The sequence below is a fragment of the Chaetura pelagica genome, unplaced genomic scaffold (assembly GCF_000747805.2).
Source record: "Chaetura pelagica isolate M959 unplaced genomic scaffold, ChaPel_1.0 scaffold341, whole genome shotgun sequence".
Lineage (NCBI taxonomy): Eukaryota > Metazoa > Chordata > Aves > Apodiformes > Apodidae > Chaetura > Chaetura pelagica.
In genome coordinates this window covers 435,340-454,210 of record NW_009952151.1, presented here as the reverse complement: position 1 = coordinate 454,210, position 18,871 = coordinate 435,340, and the positions used below count along the sequence as shown (strand labels likewise).

At 46.3% G+C, this 18,871-nt stretch overlaps 1 protein-coding gene across 1 annotated transcript in view; it reads right to left on the bottom strand.

Moving 5' to 3' along the window:
• The window catches only part of TNIK (TRAF2 and NCK interacting kinase), a 131,116-nt gene that overhangs the window by 64,787 nt on the left and 47,458 nt on the right, over positions 1–18,871 (bottom strand). The window contains exons 3-4 of the mRNA XM_010006829.1: positions 12,436–12,492; positions 7,901–8,026 (exon numbers count right to left, since the gene is read on the bottom strand). Coding sequence (XP_010005131.1) covers positions 7,901–8,026; positions 12,436–12,492 — 183 coding nt within the window. The remainder of the gene's footprint in view (positions 1–7,900; positions 8,027–12,435; positions 12,493–18,871) is intronic.

The window sequence follows — 18,871 nt, the reverse complement described above, 5'->3', positions numbered from 1 at the left end:
AAGAGATACTCTCAAGAGAAGTTTTTCCAACTCATCTTTTAAGAGCTGCACGGTCCTGTATCATCCATAGGAAAATATCCAGCCCCAGCAGACCTCTGGCAGCAGCAGCTTCCAGGCCCAGCTGGGCAGGGGCCCGGGGGCTCAGCACAGTGCACGTGCTGCAAACAGCAAGGCCCTTCCCAAAAGCTTCAGCCGTGAGTTCTCCAAGAATGAGCAGCAGAAAGACGATGAGGTTGCTTGAGTATCCCTGTCCACACTGAAGACTGAATGGACACCTGACATGGAAAAACGCCTTTTCCAGAAGGTTTGGGTGGAATTGGAGGAAACCTGGCAGCACATGGTGCTCCTCAGACAGAAGGATGCTACAGAAGCCCCATCTACAACTCATACAATGCAGTCTCCAAAGAGAAGGAGTCACACCTATAGGCCGGCTGAGATCTCACCCACAGCACTGTGTGTCCTGCTGGGTGATGGAGCCCAGGAATGATAAATTCACACTGAAGATGATACGGTCTTCTGAGAGGACCTGAAGATTTGTCCAGCCAGCCAGGAGACGGATGGCCATGGGATATAAGTGTTTAATGTCAACAGTATGGAAAGGTAAGTACCAAAGGGGGAAAAGACCAAAGTAGATACTGGCATAGTATCAATACATCAACACCCTATGGCTATACTTAGGTTGGAAAACAACCAACAGCCTTCCAGGAGAAAACAAAAGAGAACTAAAGCTCCAGCTGATTTTAGGACAGAGCTTAGTGCACTCAGGAAAGGCTTCAAATGGCACTTAAACTAGAATAGTCACTACCAGTCTTGTTAAAGATGAAGTCATGATGGGGTAAGACAGTAAACTCGAAATGCAGATTGAATTTTTATTAACCCTAATTAAAACTATCATCGAGATGGGCTAAGGGTAGGATCATCTTCTGAAATGTAATTTGCAAGGCCACTTATTGAGGAAGTATTTTTAAATACAGTTCATTTAGCATTTTCTTAGCTCTTCCTATCAGAGTGACAGCAAACTTCACAAGCAAGGCAAATTCAGAAGCAGCAGCTGTAAATCTGTGTCCTGCTGTCTCACAATTTTTTTCTGTTTAAAGAGCTTCTGCAGCTTTCAAATCAACCACCAGCCTTCCCCAATCTGGGAATGTCCAGTAAGCTCTCTGCTCCCATTGCTGGTGCACATCACCTAGAAGGGCTCAAGTCTGAGCAGCCCCTGTACAGAAACCCCAATCCAGCTGATGGTGAACTACCCCAGCTTGTCCAGACGACCCACCATTATCATCTAGCTCCTTTATTCCACAAGCCAAATCCTTCTGTGTTCCTATTCCTCACCCCACAAATAATTTGACTTTTACAGAAAACAAGCACAAAACATCCTCAGGCTAAACACTGCTGGAAATCCTTCCTCCTGCTCTGCACAAAAACAGAACCTGGGTGCAATGCAGTCCTGCATCCCCAGGGCACCCACCCTCCCATCCCACCCCACTGCCTGGCTCCCTTGCAACCAGGTCCCTCATGACAAACCTGGCACCTGCAGCCAGGGATGAAGAATTAAAAAAATAATAATGTAGAGACCTTCATTTTGGTGGATGAGCAGAAAAGCTGATGCCTATTTCAGAGAGAAATATTGATCTAATTAGCATTAAGCAATGACTAAAATACTCAGTAGGAAGTTAAGAAGGGGTTTGGATCACCTGTGTTGGTGCTATCATGGAAGCAGGGTGTGTGTTGCAGCAGTGAGGAGCAGTGAGTGGGAGCAGTGAGGCCAGAGCTGCTCTGCTCTCCCCTCTCCAATGCAGCATCAAGCTGTTTCTGCACATGTTCATAAATAAATGACTTGCCTGGCTGCAGCCTGCCTGCATCTCTCTGCAGTGTGAGGCCAGAAAAGCAACTATTGCCCCTTAGGAAGACAGCAACAGATGCCACCATGGGTCCTGAGCTGGGTGAGAGCTTTGGGCTAAGGCATGGCAGTGAAAGGAGCTGGGCTCACAGCCTTGCAATGTTTACAGCACTGACATCACTTTGAAGAGGAGTGAGAATGAAACAGTGTTGGCTTACTCAGCCAGAAAGCAGCAGCAGGCCTCCCTGCTAACCCCAGGCTCTTGGGTGAGAGCTGAAAAAGCAGCCCCACTGACCCCTGGACTGCAGGGTTTGAGGGACTAGTCAGAATTGCAGCTCCAACAAAAAATATCCTTCCTCAAATGTTTAATGATTTAATTCCTGTGATGCAAGGTGTCAGCAACTGCCCAAAATATTCTTCAGTGCCTATCAGCAGATTAAGAGCAATCCTGCTCTGAGCTGCACAGGTGCAACCCAGCACTTTGATGGCTTGTGCCACTTAAGCAGCCACCTTGGGAGCCTGCCTGCTCCCATTTTTGCTCTCCAGATCCCTGGTGTGACTCTGTTGGTACCACCCTGCAGTGATTCAGTGGGCCCCTGAGGTTCTACATGATAAGAAAACACATTGCAACTACGCAGTGACAGCCCTGAGTGCTGCAGCGGTGCCACCCCGACCCAGCCTCTGCTCCTACATCACCCTAATTCCTTCTTCCCCAAAACTGGCCCAGATTACCAGCTACAGTGGATGCACCAGAGGCCATCCAACTGTTTCAGACCCCATGGAATCTCTGCCCATGCCCACCAGGTATTTGGCAACCTGCCTGTTAGCAAATTTTCCCCAATTCATGACAGATGCAGCTCTGAGTGCAGGCAGGGTTGCCATGGCAGCCATCCATTCATCCATCCATGGGCAGCCAGGGCCACTGGTCCCAGGGACCATGCATCAGGATGGCTATGCCCTGGGTGGGCTCTGCCCCAGGCTGCCCCCCATACCTTAGATCTGACATGTGCAAGGTGAATTTAATGAGTTTAACTCTGAGAAGCAGCAGTTATCTGGTAAACTGGGTCTCACTGTCCCGAGTCATCTCCTCAGCTCCAGTAGCCCACCCTCTCCTTGCCCCTTTTCACCACAGGCTACTTTTGTCAGGATTCCCTTGCCTTGGTTTGAGACAGGCACAATCACTCCTGAAGATCCACAGAAAGCAACACTTCATCCAACATAAGAATAAGCCTATGCTCTATAAAGGTTGTCCTTATGGCATCTGCTTCCTTTCTTTAATAATGCATCAGGTTTGTAACGCACTTCTCCATCATTGTCTACTAAAATATGCTCCTCTAACTTCAGGAAAAGTTGCCTGTTTAGTAAGCTCATCTTTCAGGGTGAGTGGCTGCTATGGAAAGGAGCAGCAGCACCACCAGACCTGCTCATCACCGCGGCAGAAGCGCTGACAATACCTCACGTCAGAAGCCTGCCCTGCTTCCCAGAGATCTTAATCTCCCCTGAAAGAGCTCCTTGTTTTTTATTTCCGTATCAGCCTCCTGAATGTCGATAAAAAGAATTACTTGGGCATTATCAGAAACCGTTTTATTTCAACAAAGGGCCAATGAAAAATAAACAAGCCTTTATCTGAGCGGCAAGACTGACAGAGTTCGCACAAGTCCTAATTCAATCAGAGCCTGAAACAAGAGCTATTTAACACAGAGACACCAGCACACCTCTCCTCCACAGCCAGGGAGTTCCCCACTAATAACTTCACCAGCACTGGGCACACACTTAAAAAATCCTCCCGACCCCAGCACCCTTCTGTGCAAGAAAAGTAGCTTTTGCAACATTGTTTTTTTCACTAGCCCATGAGAAAGGCCCTAAAACTGAGAGGAGAGGCAGCTGGTCTAGAAGGGAATTCAGATTTTCTACTCTGCCTCTCCCAGGGGCCAAGAGGGAAGCAGCACAGCTGAGTGATGAACACCACCTCCCCTTCTATGGATGGGAAACCTGCCAGCGGAAAGCCCAGGTTCTTCTCCTTACTTTCACCATCTGAAGGTGACACAGGATGTACAGCATTCTCTGCTGCTTCATGCATGATGGGGAGGATCTGACAAAAGAGCCTCTCTTAATGCAAGCAGTTTTCTGCTGGGCTTGTCTTTCGGACACTTGGGTTGTTCTGGTTGGTCAAATCATTAAAACCCCTTTTTTTTTCTTAACACCTGTATATATGCCATAAGCTCTTTGCACTGGAGCTGGAGAAGAGAAAAACACCAAACCCTCTTACCTGGTCAGACTGTGCTAACCCCAGACCCAAGCAGCGTAAGGACACTGGGCAGAGACCAGAGCTGGGGAGGGCTTTGATTTACTGTGAAAGGCTCTGGCACAGTTGGTGGGGCTTTTCAGCACCAGGGGAAATGCTGTGGGCTGGTTTCCTATTTTATTTTTTTTTTTCTTCTTTCTTTTTTCTTTTTAAACAGATTATAAACCAGCTGAAATCAAATTAATTTCACGGGATGAAAAGGCATTTCTTAGCTTGACATCTTTCTCCTGCTTAATCCCAGGCCAGCTGCAAAGAACATGATTTTTAAGAGCTCCCACCAAAACCAGCCCTAAAACCCAAGTATGAAAAGTCCCTGGAGTCCAAGCCCTGGAGTCTTCCCAGTAATTCAGTTTACCAGAAAGTCTTGGGTAACAAAGTGGTGCAGAAGGCCATCAGCTCCACTTTTGTCCCAGGAGGAATGTGCCCTGAATGCTCCATTTCCCAGTACCCTCGATGCAGGGATGAGTGCAGGGTCAAACAGTTGAAGCCACCAAACATTTTGATAAAATAAAGCCCAGGCTATATATAAACTAAAGGGAAGAGTGTTCTGCTGCCCTTCAACATCTCCAAGACTTCCCAGATGAACCATGGCTATTTGTTACCCTTGAAAAATTAGGTTCTAATGATCTTGTCCAGACACAGAAAAACTTTGAAAACCACATGTGGCTAAGTCAGAACTGACTGCATTCACAAGACTGTGAGGAAATAAACACGATTTAGACCACAGGACAATATCCAGGTCACTATATTTAAGATAACTCATATGTAGTCTTCCCTTCAACCCCGCCCTAACAAAGCTGCTGGTCTCAAAGTGCTGGTCAGAGAAGTGTAGAACCATTCAGGTTGGAACAGACCCTTGGGATCACCAAGTCCAACCATCATCCCTACTCTACAAAGTTCTCCCCTAAACCATCTCCACCAACACCACATTCAAACCACCCTTAAACACATCCAGGGATGGTGCCTCCACCCCCTCCCTCGGCAGCCTATTCCAGTGTCTGACCACTCTTGCTGTGAATTGTTTTTTCCTAATGTACAAGTCCAACCATCATCCCTACTCTACAAAGTTCTCCCCTAAACCATCTCCACCAACACCACATTCAAACCACCCTTAAACACATCCAGGGATGGTGACTCCACCACCTCCCTCGGCAGCCTGTTCCAGTGTCTGACCACTCTTGCTGTGAATTGTTTTTTCCTAATGTACAGTCTAGACCTGCCCTGTTGCAGCTTGAATCCCTTCCCTCTTGCTCTGTCAGACACCCATGGGTACTGCAAGCTGTTGTTCCACAGACTTAGATCAGCACAACTGAGCTCAGAACACAGCACAGGAACTAGAACTCATTTTTCATTCTCTTATGGCAGCATCTGAAGCCCTGACCCACAGTTCTTGCTGCCCTAAAACTGAGAGGAGAGGCAGCTGGTCTAGAAGGGAATTCAGATTTTCTACTCTGCCTCTCCCAGGGGCCAAGAGGGAAGCAGCACAGCTGAGTGATGAACACCACCTCCCCTTCTATGGATGGGAAACCTGCCAGCGGAAAGCCCAGGTTCTTCTCCTTACTTTCACCATCTGAAGGTGACACAGGATGTACAGCATTCTCTGCTGCTTCATGCATGATGGGGAGGATCTGACAAAAGAGCCTCTCTTAATGCAAGCAGTTTTCTGCTGGGCTTGTCTTTCGGACACTTGGGTTGTTCTGGTTGGTCAAATCATTAAAACCCCTTTTTTTTTCTTAACACCTGTATATATGCCATAAGCTCTTTGCACTGGAGCTGGAGAAGAGAAAAACACCAAACCCTCTTACCTGGTCAGACTGTGCTAACCCCAGACCCAAGCAGCGTAAGGACACTGGGCAGAGACCAGAGCTGGGGAGGGCTTTGATTTACTGTGAAAGGCTCTGGCACAGTTGGTGGGGCTTTTCAGCACCAGGGGAAATGCTGTGGGCTGGTTTCCTATTTTATTTTTTTTTTTCTTCTTTCTTTTTTCTTTTTAAACAGATTATAAACCAGCTGAAATCAAATTAATTTCACGGGATGAAAAGGCATTTCTTAGCTTGACATCTTTCTCCTGCTTAATCCCAGGCCAGCTGCAAAGAACATGATTTTTAAGAGCTCCCACCAAAACCAGCCCTAAAACCCAAGTATGAAAAGTCCCTGGAGTCCAAGCCCTGGAGTCTTCCCAGTAATTCAGTTTACCAGAAAGTCTTGGGTAACAAAGTGGTGCAGAAGGCCATCAGCTCCACTTTTGTCCCAGGAGGAATGTGCCCTGAATGCTCCATTTCCCAGTACCCTCGATGCAGGGATGAGTGCAGGGTCAAACAGTTGAAGCCACCAAACATTTTGATAAAATAAAGCCCAGGCTATATATAAACTAAAGGGAAGAGTGTTCTGCTGCCCTTCAACATCTCCAAGACTTCCCAGATGAACCATGGCTATTTGTTACCCTTGAAAAATTAGGTTCTAATGATCTTGTCCAGACACAGAAAAACTTTGAAAACCACATGTGGCTAAGTCAGAACTGACTGCATTCACAAGACTGTGAGGAAATAAACACGATTTAGACCACAGGACAATATCCAGGTCACTATATTTAAGATAACTCATATGTAGTCTTCCCTTCAACCCCGCCCTAACAAAGCTGCTGGTCTCAAAGTGCTGGTCAGAGAAGCGTAGAACCATTCAGGTTGGAACAGACCCTTGGGATCACCAAGTCCAACCATCATCCCTACTCTACAAAGTTCTCCCCTAAACCATCTCCACCAACACCACATTCAAACCACCCTTAAACACATCCAGGGATGGTGACTCCACCACCTCCCTCGGCAGCCTATTCCAGTGTCTGACCACTCTTGCTGTGAATTGTTTTTTCCTAATGTACAGTCTAAACCTGCCCTGTTGCAGCTTGAATCCCTTCCCTCTTGCTCTGTCAGACACCCATGGGTACTGCAAGCTGTTGTTCCACAGACTTAGATCAGCACAACTGAGCTCAGAACACAGCACAGGAACTAGAACTCATTTTTCATTCTCTTATGGCAGCATCTGAAGCCCTGACCCACAGTTCTTGCTGCCCTGCCCTGCCTCTGCAAGCTCCAGCTGCCACCAATGGGGTGGGCTCTGATGCCCTGGCTGTTTCTGGAGACAGACAGCAGATTTACACTTTACCCTCCACAGTCTGGGAATGCCATTGCCAGGGGAAGCAGCTGGAGGACACAGGTAAGGATTTATGGAGAGGCAAGGCAGGTTGCAGCTCTTTAGCAGCATGAGGCATCTTCACCAAAATGCCTGAGCAGCCACAGACCTTCCTGCCCTCCCTTCGCTGTCCCCTTCCTCTTTATTTCCCTGCTCTGGCTCCATGAAACATTGAGCAGGAGAAGCAGCAACAAGAGCCTGCAGGACCCACCCAGCATTGCCTGCCCAGCCTCCATCTTCCCAGCAGAGCTCCTGGCTCCCTCCAACTGTTGTTTTTTAAATGCATTTATTTTCATAGGATGGGAATCATTTGCAATCGAATGTTGTAACAAAGATGTTGTTAATGACAATTCAGAATAAAAATGTTTTTATCATCAGCCTGCAAAGATTTCATGGCAAAATGGCAAAGTATTTTGCAGCACAGGAAGAGCCTTTTCAAACCATGACTTAAAAAAAGACAGATGCAAACTAAGGCTTTTTGTGCAATACAGGTGGTGGTAAGAGGACAACACAGTAAATCATTTGTGTCAAAGCCCAGTTATTCCAAAGAAAAGAAAGCAGCTCACCCAGAGCTGATCATCCATTCCTGGTGGGTTCTTTTTAATAAAAGCACCATAATATGTAGCGATATTCCGGTGGTGAGAATACTTCTTCAGCATGTTAATCTCTTGTTTGATCTCTTCCTCTTCATCCTGGGATGAGACAAAAAGAAAAACAAAAACAGAGGCACTACAAGACTGCACTTCACAGGCTCCCGTTTCTCTTTGTACATGAGTGACCTTCCACTTTCTGACTGACCTTGCCTAAGTTTCCTTGCACCATTTTTTACAGCCACTTTTTGCAATGGAGCCCTGTGAGCCTCAGGTCTGGAGATTAACAGGTTAAATGGAGGCCCTTGAGCAAAAAAAAGCTAAGGAGAAAACACAGGCTTTGCCACATTCCCTGTAGCACTTCTGAACCCTGACCTGGAGTGATCATCAGGTGATTTGGGAATCAGATAATCAGGTAATTTCCAAACGGCTCAGATCATGCTGACTCCCCCAGATGGGGATCCTGAAGGTGGTGGCAGAGTTTAAGGCTGGGCAGCAGTCCCCTCACATGGGTTAGTGACCCACCATCCCCATGTGCTACTTCAAACCTTGTGGCATGAGTGGGAGCAGAGAGCAAGTCCCAGGAAGTTCCCGAGCAGCAGAACAGCTGCACGTGCAGGGACTGGCCAAGGGCCCTGACCTGCAGGGCAGGAGCAAGGCAAGGTCTGCCCAGGAACTGAGCCCTCACACAGACATGCTCTCCATCCAGAGGGCATCCACCACCAGATCTGGACATCAAAGCCAAATTACATGTTTCCAGAGTTTAGAATTCCTCTATCTTTTAAAACAAATTCCTTTATAATTGATATAATAATGTACCTCAGTATTGCACTACTCTGAAGCTCAACACCCACGTTACCCAGTAATGCATCAGCACACCCTCCTAGACCCATCAAAGGCCCAGGAGGATGAGTTTCCAGGAACCATTGCATGGCAGAAGTGCTCCTGTGTGGTGCATCCCACCCATCTGACACTGCTCCAGTCCTTCCCCAGAAGGCAGAAGAAGCACAAGATGTTTGGGGACATCAGGTGTTATTGGTGCAGGGGTGGCACCATGCAGGGAGCAGGCAGATGCTGTCTGTCCATCAACCCTCTGCCAGATGAACTCAGTCCTGGTGACAAGCACTGCTCCCATGGGCTGGCACAGCCCCTCTCTGTCCTGTCTGCAAAGCAGCAATAGCTGAGGCAGCTAAGGCAGGGGAACTGCATCAATGCCTGTTTTTATGTCCTTCCTCTTTGCTTTCACAACCATCAAACATGCCCTGGATTTATTTTAAGCTCACAGAATTCCAGCCCGCTGTAATTCCACAGGCTGTGGAGCAGCAGTTAGTGCCTTGATGTTGATAAGCTTTATTATAAAGGCACCAGAAGGGCTGTTACTTCTTTATTCTTCTTTATTACCCTCATGTCCCTCAACTGCTTCATCCTGACTTCAGTTTTACAAATGGGCAAAGGATGAGACACCACATTGAACAGGGAAGCTGCAGGAGCAGCTCTTCTCAAAGAGTGATGCTCCCTGATAAGGTGTCAAGCAACACCAATAAAAGCATGGCTTTCTTCCCAAACTACCACCAAAAGGGCCTTAATGACTACAGCCTTCCAGAAAATATTCAGGGAACACCAGTGAAGATTAGGGAAAGAGGAACAAATAAAAGCACCTGACTAGGAAACACGGAGAATAGCTACAGTGACACTTGGTCACAGGTTTATCTCAGGTCCCTCTTCAGGTTGAAGCATTCAAAATGGGAGAAAAAAATTGAAAAGACAAAACAGCCAGTCCCAGAAAGCAACATCAGAACTGCAGAGGTCAGGACAGCACCTGAGGATATGTCTGCATGGCCAGGCTCAGAGGCATCCAGCCCAAACTCCTGCTCCAAGCAGGACTGTCACCAGCAATCACCACCAGCAAATCCAGCAAGGGAGGGAAGAAGAAGGAACCATCACAGCAAGCTGCTGTAACTGCTCCAACCCTAAACCCAACCAAACCCACAGACCAGGTTTTGCTGCCATGCTTTGCCTCCATCAATCAATTCTATTACATCCATCACTGGAAGCAGGTCATGCAGCAGGACCAACCCCTGGAAAATGAATCCAAATTCTTCATTCAGAGATAGTGGTTGCCCAGACTGATCAAGTGCTGTAATTGGAGGGTCTCTATGCTGCAGTCTTCCCTAACAGGTAATCAGCAAGAGCATAGATGAGTTAAACAAAGCACTCTTGTGAGGAGCCTTTGGGGGTTTAGTGCATGGCACGTGATGGGGATGAGATGCTGGCTGGGAGTTCATGTAGCACATGTGGGCTTTGAACCCAAAAACTTCTGCCAGGAAGCTGCAGATGGTTATGGCTGGGATGACCATGCTAGGTCTGTTCGCTGTAGGCTTCTGAAAAATACAGTCATCAAGGACATCCTGGAAAAACGGATGTGATGGAAGATCTAGAGAAAACAAAGCAGAGGCAGCATTGAAAGCAGTGTGTGTCAGGAGGTGAAGGACTGGGGTGGGCAAGTTTGGGTTTTCACCAGCTGCCTTCACACTGATCTGGACCAGGTGCCAAACATGGCTGTAGGCACAATGCAGGGACCAGCTTTAGGTATTACTCCAGAAATGACTCCTGTGGTGTCTGGAGGACATGGCTCTAGATCTGACATCAGCATGTCAGATGTTTGCTGTCTTCACCGTGGTCATCGCCCATCCTGCCTAAACCTGGTCCTGCTCTCTCAGCAACCTACAGGCTGGTGGCATTCAGAGCACAGGAAGTTCTCACCTCTGCACCTCAGCTGATCCCACTGTCACCTACTGATAGCTACTTCTCCACTCATGCAATACTGGGGTCACTCAAGGCTGAGAAGCCACCACATGGGGTATTCCATGGGGTAAGAGAAGCAGAAGAGAGCAGAAGTTCAGTGAGGGACATATTTTAGAGGACTGACTTTAAAAGTTCATGCATTATATATAAAAAAAATAGACAATGTGTTTCAATATGGCAAAAGCAGCTTAAGGGGAAAATAATTAAATATCCAAAAATACATCCCATGACAAATATTTTATTTACTACCTTGGACATTCAGAGATGTGAGAGCCTGCTTTGGAAAGCAAAGGTTTAGATCAGGGACATCTACTTAAAAACCTCCCTGAAAATACAGGTTATTGGGCAGGACCAGGTTTGGGATACTCTTCTGCAACACCTTTGTTGGAAGTGATTATATTTTAAAACCACCAAACTAAGCGTGGACTCAAATTTAAGCCCCTGTTTGGCTTCAAAGTAGTATTCTGATTTCTCAGCTTAAATTTGTTGCAACCTCAGAGCTGATGCCACAGGAATCTCTCCGCTATTTATGCCATGGGATTACATTTGGTGGATCTGCCCATTCCCTCAGAGCCTGCTTCCCATGAGAACTAGATAAATGGCACTCGTGGCTGCTCCAAGTAAACAGAAACAAATCTCATTCACATTCACAAAATAATTTCCAGGCATAATTTCACCCGTTAGCACAAAAACAAAAAGAACCTGGATGAAGGTCCTGTAGATATTAATACCACACCACAACATCTATGGTATTTCAAAACATACTCCTGAGGCCAGCTGACTGCTTTCAGAGCAAGCCCATTCTGTATGTGCTGAATTCCTGAAAGCTAATTAAAAATATTAATTCAAAAAAATAAGGTAGGTAGATTGGGATTGAGTCCTAAATTTTGAAATGTGTTATTCTGGTTAAAAAAAACCAACAAACCCAACCAAAAAACCCCCAAACCAGAACAAAACACATTCTTACTCCCAAACTTGGCATAGTGTATGTAGGCAGGAACTTTGGGAGGTAGAACAGTGCACTTAAAAATAAGTAATGTGTCCGAGAAATCACTTTCATGTCACCCTCTTAAATGCATCCGTTTAGGTTTTCAGGGATCATAGTAATTCCACTTGTTTTTTCTTTCGTGGCCGCTGGGAAATGGTGAAAACATTATTTCCTTTAAATCCTGTTATTCGTTTAATAACTTGTAAATTCCTGGTTCTCTCTGATGCAAGTTTCAAAAGAGCCACATTTCTGAGCCCAGGGTGGTGCATTTTTTCCTCTTTACCAGTAGGATACACAGGGGCAATTTAATCTGCCTAGTAAAGTTATTCATAACAATTCCCGAATGTTGCTTTGGGGAACCAAAGCTTTTTTTTTTTAAAAAACATGGATTTAGAGAAACTGAAATGTGCCATGAATACATGATGATCCTGCTGCTACAATTTGCTTCAGAATTTATTAATTCATTTGAAAGAGCCACTGCTGGAACCAGGTGCTGCTTCATTTCAGCATCACATCACTTACTTCCCACTCCTCTTCCAGATTCATTTTTCTCTCACACGTTTATTAAAACCAAAACCTCTTAGTGGCACTTTTCACATTAAGGCAAAGGAGATTTGCTTCCCAGGAGCACAAACCTTCCACCAACCCCCATATGTTATCACACCCCATCCCTTTTCCCCTCTTATCTGTAATTTAAGGATGCAGGAGGATACGTTACCCCAGTGACGTCCATAACCTTAATAGCAGCAAGCTGGCCTGTTTTAACATGACGACCCTGCAAAAGAGAAGGGAGAAGTTTGTTTGTTTTGCTTGCTGGCAATGTTTTCCTGCAGTGAACAACATCCTTAAACAATCTCCTCGTCCTGGCAGCATCTCCACTTTTTTTTTTTTTTTTCTTTTTCAAGAGCTTCTTCACAGCAGCCATGATGGGAAAGCCATTCCCTCCCCTTCCTCCTGCCATTCCAGTTAATTAGTAAAGGGCCTTCAATGCCTTATTTTCCTGGCAAACAAGTGCTGGAAATAACCTTTAATGATCAGCCATGCAAAAATAAAACACAGCTCAGGGCCTCTCCTGAGCACAGAGATGACTCGGCTGGAAATGCTCTGCTGGAGCTGTGATGATGGAGCAGTGCTGGCTGGGGGACACACATGGCACTGCCCAGGGCCCACATGTCCCATCCCCAGCAGCCAGGGACCTGGGGACACCCCAGAGCTATCAATGCCTGTAGGGCACCATTATACACTCTGCCCACTAATTTATTTTGCAAAAGCCTCTGTTAGCAGGCTGGAGAGGTTTTTAAAATCCATTTGCCTCTTGGCTGTGGAAGTGACCCCCCCCTTCACTGCTGGCATGAGCAGGAGCCTGCAGCTAGAGAAGAAGCCCCTCCACACATATGGCCCCCTTGGGTTTCAGCAGCTGAAAAATCAGCAAATCATTGCAAGGAACTGCTTGTTGCATGGGGCTCAACTGCACTGATCCTCATGGAAAAATGCCTGGAAGCGACGGGGAAAACTACAGAAGACTTCAAGGTGTTGAAAGGGTCTTAAAACCAATACAACTGCTATCAAGCAAGCCACTTCCCAGCCTTTCCTCCTCTCCTGAGAAACGGATCACCCAACATCATATCAAAATTGCTCATGTCAAATGGCCCCCCGCTCCATTTGAGGGCACACGCTCTGCCTTCAAACCAGGCAGAGTCCGAGGAAAAGACGCTTCTTCTCCAGGAAAACCAGTGAACGTTGATCCCAGCAAGAGATCCAAAAGGCAGAGGGAAGCATCCCTAGATCCCAGTCATTTCTTACTACAGGAGCAGCCCAAGGCCTCACCATGCCAGATAGTGTGGAGGGGACACAAAACATGGCAGCTCCTGCCCTGTAGCACCGATAATTAACACACCAAGGACACAAAGAGGACAGAGGCTGAGAGGAGTGAAGCTGCAGCAACAGGGAGAAATAACAGCTTTTCCTCAATTGCAGGCTCCTCCAGCCCCCCAGCAGCTTCCTTATTGATGAGCTGGGGTTTGAGCCCAGGATTCCCAGCCCTCCTGCAGACTGGAGATGGCCTTTCACACCATCTCCCCTCCAGCAGGAACCCCAGGTCACCAGACACAGGGAGCTCTCCCTGGCACTTGAGGTTTCCAGGCACAGTCAGCAAACCCACGCGCCGGCTGCGGAGCAAGGCAGCATCATCCTCTCCAAATTTATGACTTCACCAGGAAGCCAATTCACCCACCAGGGCTCCTCGCTCATTTATTAACACAATTTATATGTCCTGAGCAACCACATGTTCTAACAACAGAAAAATAGATTTTCAAATGTGCAACATAAAAAATAATCTAATAAAAGGCAGCCCAGCAGCACGGGGCTGTGGCTGAAGCACCCCCTGATGTGGCTGCTGGGAAGGAGGGGTGCCTAGCTAGACAGCAGCCATTTAGACAACGTGATGTCCAACAACAAATCCTCCCTTCCTAAATTCATCCTTGTTTTCTTGGCCAGGAGGCTCCCACACATACTGACTCTTTAAGGGAAGCCAATGGAGCATCAGGAGGGGATGGGCTCGCACGCAGCCATGACATGCTGCATCTTCCACTGAATGGAGGAGGGAGGTGGGGAAAGAAGTTGGGGCATTTGAAGCCTTGGATCTGCTAGTTACACTCACCTTCATCTGGCTTATCACCTCACTTTGTATTTTAAGGAAACACTCCAGCCTTGCTGCAGCAGTGCTGCTGCCTACCTCTGACACTGGTCAAGGGGAAAAGCAGCCCTGTGCTCCCACATCAACCTTCCCCCAGGGATCTGTAGACCTCCCAAGTATTTACAGAGGAAGGTAAGATCTTAATATTGTGTGAATGATCACCAAAACAAACTACTATGAAACCTGTGTTAATATAAGCCATGAGGAACACTTATTCATGCAAAAATCAGGCGAAGTAGAATCAAGAAGTATTTAGCCCTGGAACTTTTAATCTTTGTTAAGAGCTGCTTTTCATGTAGTTTGTTTGTGGTGATGGGTTGTTGAGCTTCATTCCAGCCTATTTCCACCTCTGTCCAGGGAAACCAGCCACTTCCTCACCAATTAACTGGCCCTTTTAATTCAACATACCTAGTGCCCAGCACTGAGACTTGCCAGGAAGCCACCATATATAGTTTAGAAAAAAGGTTCATTTTCACCCTACTGCAGGCACTCTTGGTTTGCATTACAGACACAGACAGGCAGTCACTTCTGAGCCTTCAGATTACACCACCACCAACATTCTTGGCAAGAGGAACCAAAGGAAGCCAGAGGAGAGCAGCAACCACTGCAGCCACCCTTGCCATGATGGCTGCCATGGCAAAAAACAAAGAGGAGGAAATCAGAGCTACTAAAGTGTTTCTGCCCTCTCCAGATTTGCTGTCAAGGTTCACTTGGGTATAAACCCACATTTCAGCCTCAAGATTATTGATGCGTGAACTTCAAAGCTGCCACAGCTTTTAATTAAACATCCATCTGAGCATAAATTCATGCTCCTAATTACTCTCAAAACGTTGTATCAAGTACCACTAACTTGATAATGTCAAGTATTAAGACTAATTTCTGTGAATGAGGTAGACACCACAAGTTTTTTCTTCAAAGGTTGTGGTGCTCACACTCCATAAAGACTAACGGACCAGCACACAATGGGAACATGGGTAAATGCCTTTATACATCAATTGATGCATTCAGGCATTATACTTACTAAATACACAAACCCTGGCCTCCATATCAGCCTTTCTACACAAAAACTGCATATGCTGGCCCAAAATTCAAGTCCACATTTTAAGGACAGAAAGAAGATGATTGATTGTTGCTTTTTACAAGTTGGCTTGCACCAGCATGGATTTCACCTTTGAGCAAAACCTGCAATTTCTGTAGCCAGAAATGTATCCCACCACATTTACTTAACTTCTGCTGTCTGCTCCTATTTGTTCAACAAATGACATGACCCACCACCACCTGCTGCAATCAGTGGGACACAAACAGAACTGTCACTCTCTGAAGAAAGGCAGCAATCCCATTTCCTTCCGCCGGGCAGAGAATTGTCCCTCAAACCTCCCCATCAGGGCACTCAGTCCCATGCACATACCATCCCCATAGCAGGCATTTAATGGAGAAACCTTGTTGCAGGTCTTGATACTTTAAAGCAAAACGCCTGGGATTCAGCCCTCCTGCAAAGCCCTTTGGCACATAACATGTAAATATTAAGTGAGTGGGATCAGGGTGCTCTGGCAAGGCACTGCAGCAAGTTTGACACCGGCAGCTTTGCAAGGGCCAGACCCCAAAACCAGCCCTCACTGCTGAGAAAATGTCTGGAGGAATGTTTTTGTACAGAAATATCAGGAAACTCAGGCAAATAACAAAAAGGCTCATAAAAGTCCAAATATTACCACTTGCAGGACAGAGGCCTCCCAACCAATCTTCCACTGCAGTTGAAACATCACCCTGATGCCAGCAACCCAACAACTGCCCTTTCCACTGTCCACCTCCTGCCCCTAAACCATGGGACAGAACAACTTCACCACCACCCACTCCAGCACACACATATTCCTCCTACAACAGGAATGGCATGGGACAACACAGATTTTGGTCTAGTGGGAGGTGTCCCTGCCCATGGCTGGGGGGTCGAAACTAGATGATCTTTGAGGTCCCTTCCAACCCAAACATTCTGTGATTCTACAATTCTACCAGGTGAAAAATAATCAGTTTATTTTTCTACCTTTTCATTTTTTATACATGCTACCTATGAGAAGCTCTTTGCCAAGCCCTGCTTCTGCAAGCACACCTTCAGGGTGTTCAACTGGTGAGTCTCATCTCCTCTGCACTCTGTTTCTGCATCCCAGATCTTCTGCAGCAGAGGTCTCCTGGGATGAGGAAGAACTTCATGCTGATCCCTGGTCCAGTTCCTGCCCATTCCTTGTTTTCCTGTAGGTTCAAGGCTATTCAGGGACTTGGCCCAAGATTTTTAGAATGAAGGCACTTTATCACTAATGCACTAAAAATTGCATCCAGTTTTTCCTACAAGAAGGAACTTCACCTTCCAACAGGAGTTGTGCAACCAGACTGCCACCTTGTAGTAAATTAGACCATTTTACAGCACCTGCTGTGATTTGTTCCCAGCTTCTACAGAGTATAGGCACATTTATGTACTTTCTTTCACCTTGAAAACAATTCTGAGGGTGCCAAAAAAACCCCTTCCACTAGTTTAAGGGGCTAAAATACTTCCTGATGGAAAAAGGCTTATCCTAGAGCAAAAATTCAGCCATCTCCAAAAGAAGCTCTTTTATACATGATGTACTCTAGGCTTTGCACTTGGTTTACACATCTCTTCAAACATATCTGAAATAAATCCATGTCTCTGAGAAGGTAATTAAAACATCAGATACTCTAAATATCAGGTCTGCATAAGAAAAAGTGAGTCATGTAACAGGATGGGAAAAATGTTTATTTTAACAAAGGGTAAAATATTTGTTTGACTGAAACAGAGCAATCATGGCCAACTTTACTGTTACTGCTTGCACTTAACTCCAGCTACTGACAGAGGAATTTTAAGCAACTGGGGACTTGAGACAACCCTGTAGACTGGGGAACAGGTCCTCACCCTGGCCAGGGACTCAGCCCCATCCAGCTGCCTTTCAGGCAAATACTGCAGCAAAACCTTAGCCCTGTGCAGAAGGAGCTTGTGCTGCCCTTTTTGAGAGAAACAGCATGGACAGGACAGCAGCACACTTCTCTCCAACAGCACGTTTCCACCTCTCCATCATTTCCCAGTTCCACAAACAGCTTTGCAAAGAGCTTCAGAGCAACCCCACTGCCCCAAGGCACTGAAGGCCACGACTGGCTTGATGTGGTTCCTTTCCACTTGGGGCAAACTCCATCTGCTTATGGGGCTACTTAAAAACACCATCTGTTCCCCCAGGCTTCAACACACTCCCTGCAAACAGCACCCTCCCATATGCATGGCATGCCTGAAACGCCAGCAGTTCGACACCAGAAATGGAAGATCTACGAAAACGATTGAAAGGTGCATCCAATCACTCAACATCTTACTTGCTGGCCAGGTGATGTTTCCAGAGTTGCTCCTCTGTCCTCCTGAGCTATCCTGCAGAAAGAAGAGCACGGCTCTTTTCCTCTGGCCAACCTGCTGCCACCCCTAAGGCTGCTTTTGGAGAGCAGAAGACCTTCATTGAGCAGGACAAGCACAAATTTTACTCAGAGATGACATTAGTCATCTTCTCCAACATTTTAAACTCAAAGAGAAACAAAAGTAAGTAGTTAGTGGCTTGTTGCTTTGTTTTGTTTTCTCCTCAGCTGGGCATTGCCAATACTTCAGTTTGGATTGAACAACCAGAGCTTCCCTTGAAAAGGCATAAATCCTCTTCCATCACAGGCATCTCTAATTTTACAGGGCCAAGTTAATGCTCCGTGTTGACTGAACAAAGCCGACCTTCAGACTGAAGTATTTCTAATCCTCTGTATCAGTCCATGCTCTGATCAGGGCCGTGCAGCTTGGAGAGCTGCAATTCCATTACTGCAGCTCCACAATAGGCCTGACGTTAAGTAAAGAAGGCAGGATTATTACATTAACAAACTAAATTGTTAAATTAGCATATTATTCATCTCCAGAAATAATATGCCCTATAGCACATAGGTGAGCAGGACTATAATCTTATATTCCCTTCTATATAAAGGAACTTCACCAATGCTTGCACTTTTCCCTCTTGTAGTTCCAAGGAGGCTGGAGATACCAGCCCTCTTCCAGCTCAGGAAGAACTGAGAGGTTTCCCTCTTCCATGGATAAAACCATGGTGGGCTAAGAAGTCTGAAATCAGCCTCAGAGATCTCAAATCCTTCCAGATGTTTCTGTAGATGGTTTCTCTAGATGTGGCTTTTACTTCTTCTCCTTCCCACCCAAGGAAAGCCACTGCTTAGAAAGCAAGTCCCCTCTGTGCAGCATTGCCACCATCCAACACTAGCAAACTGGCAATGTGTGGTTGTAGATCTGCTTCACACTCACACAAAGGACCATGCACAGATTTTGTCCACAAGTGTTAGAAGCTGAAAGTTTTGAAGAGCTGCACTTGTCACAGGAAACTTTGCTGGGAACCAGATTTCAAGATGTTTCTGCATCTGGCAGGGC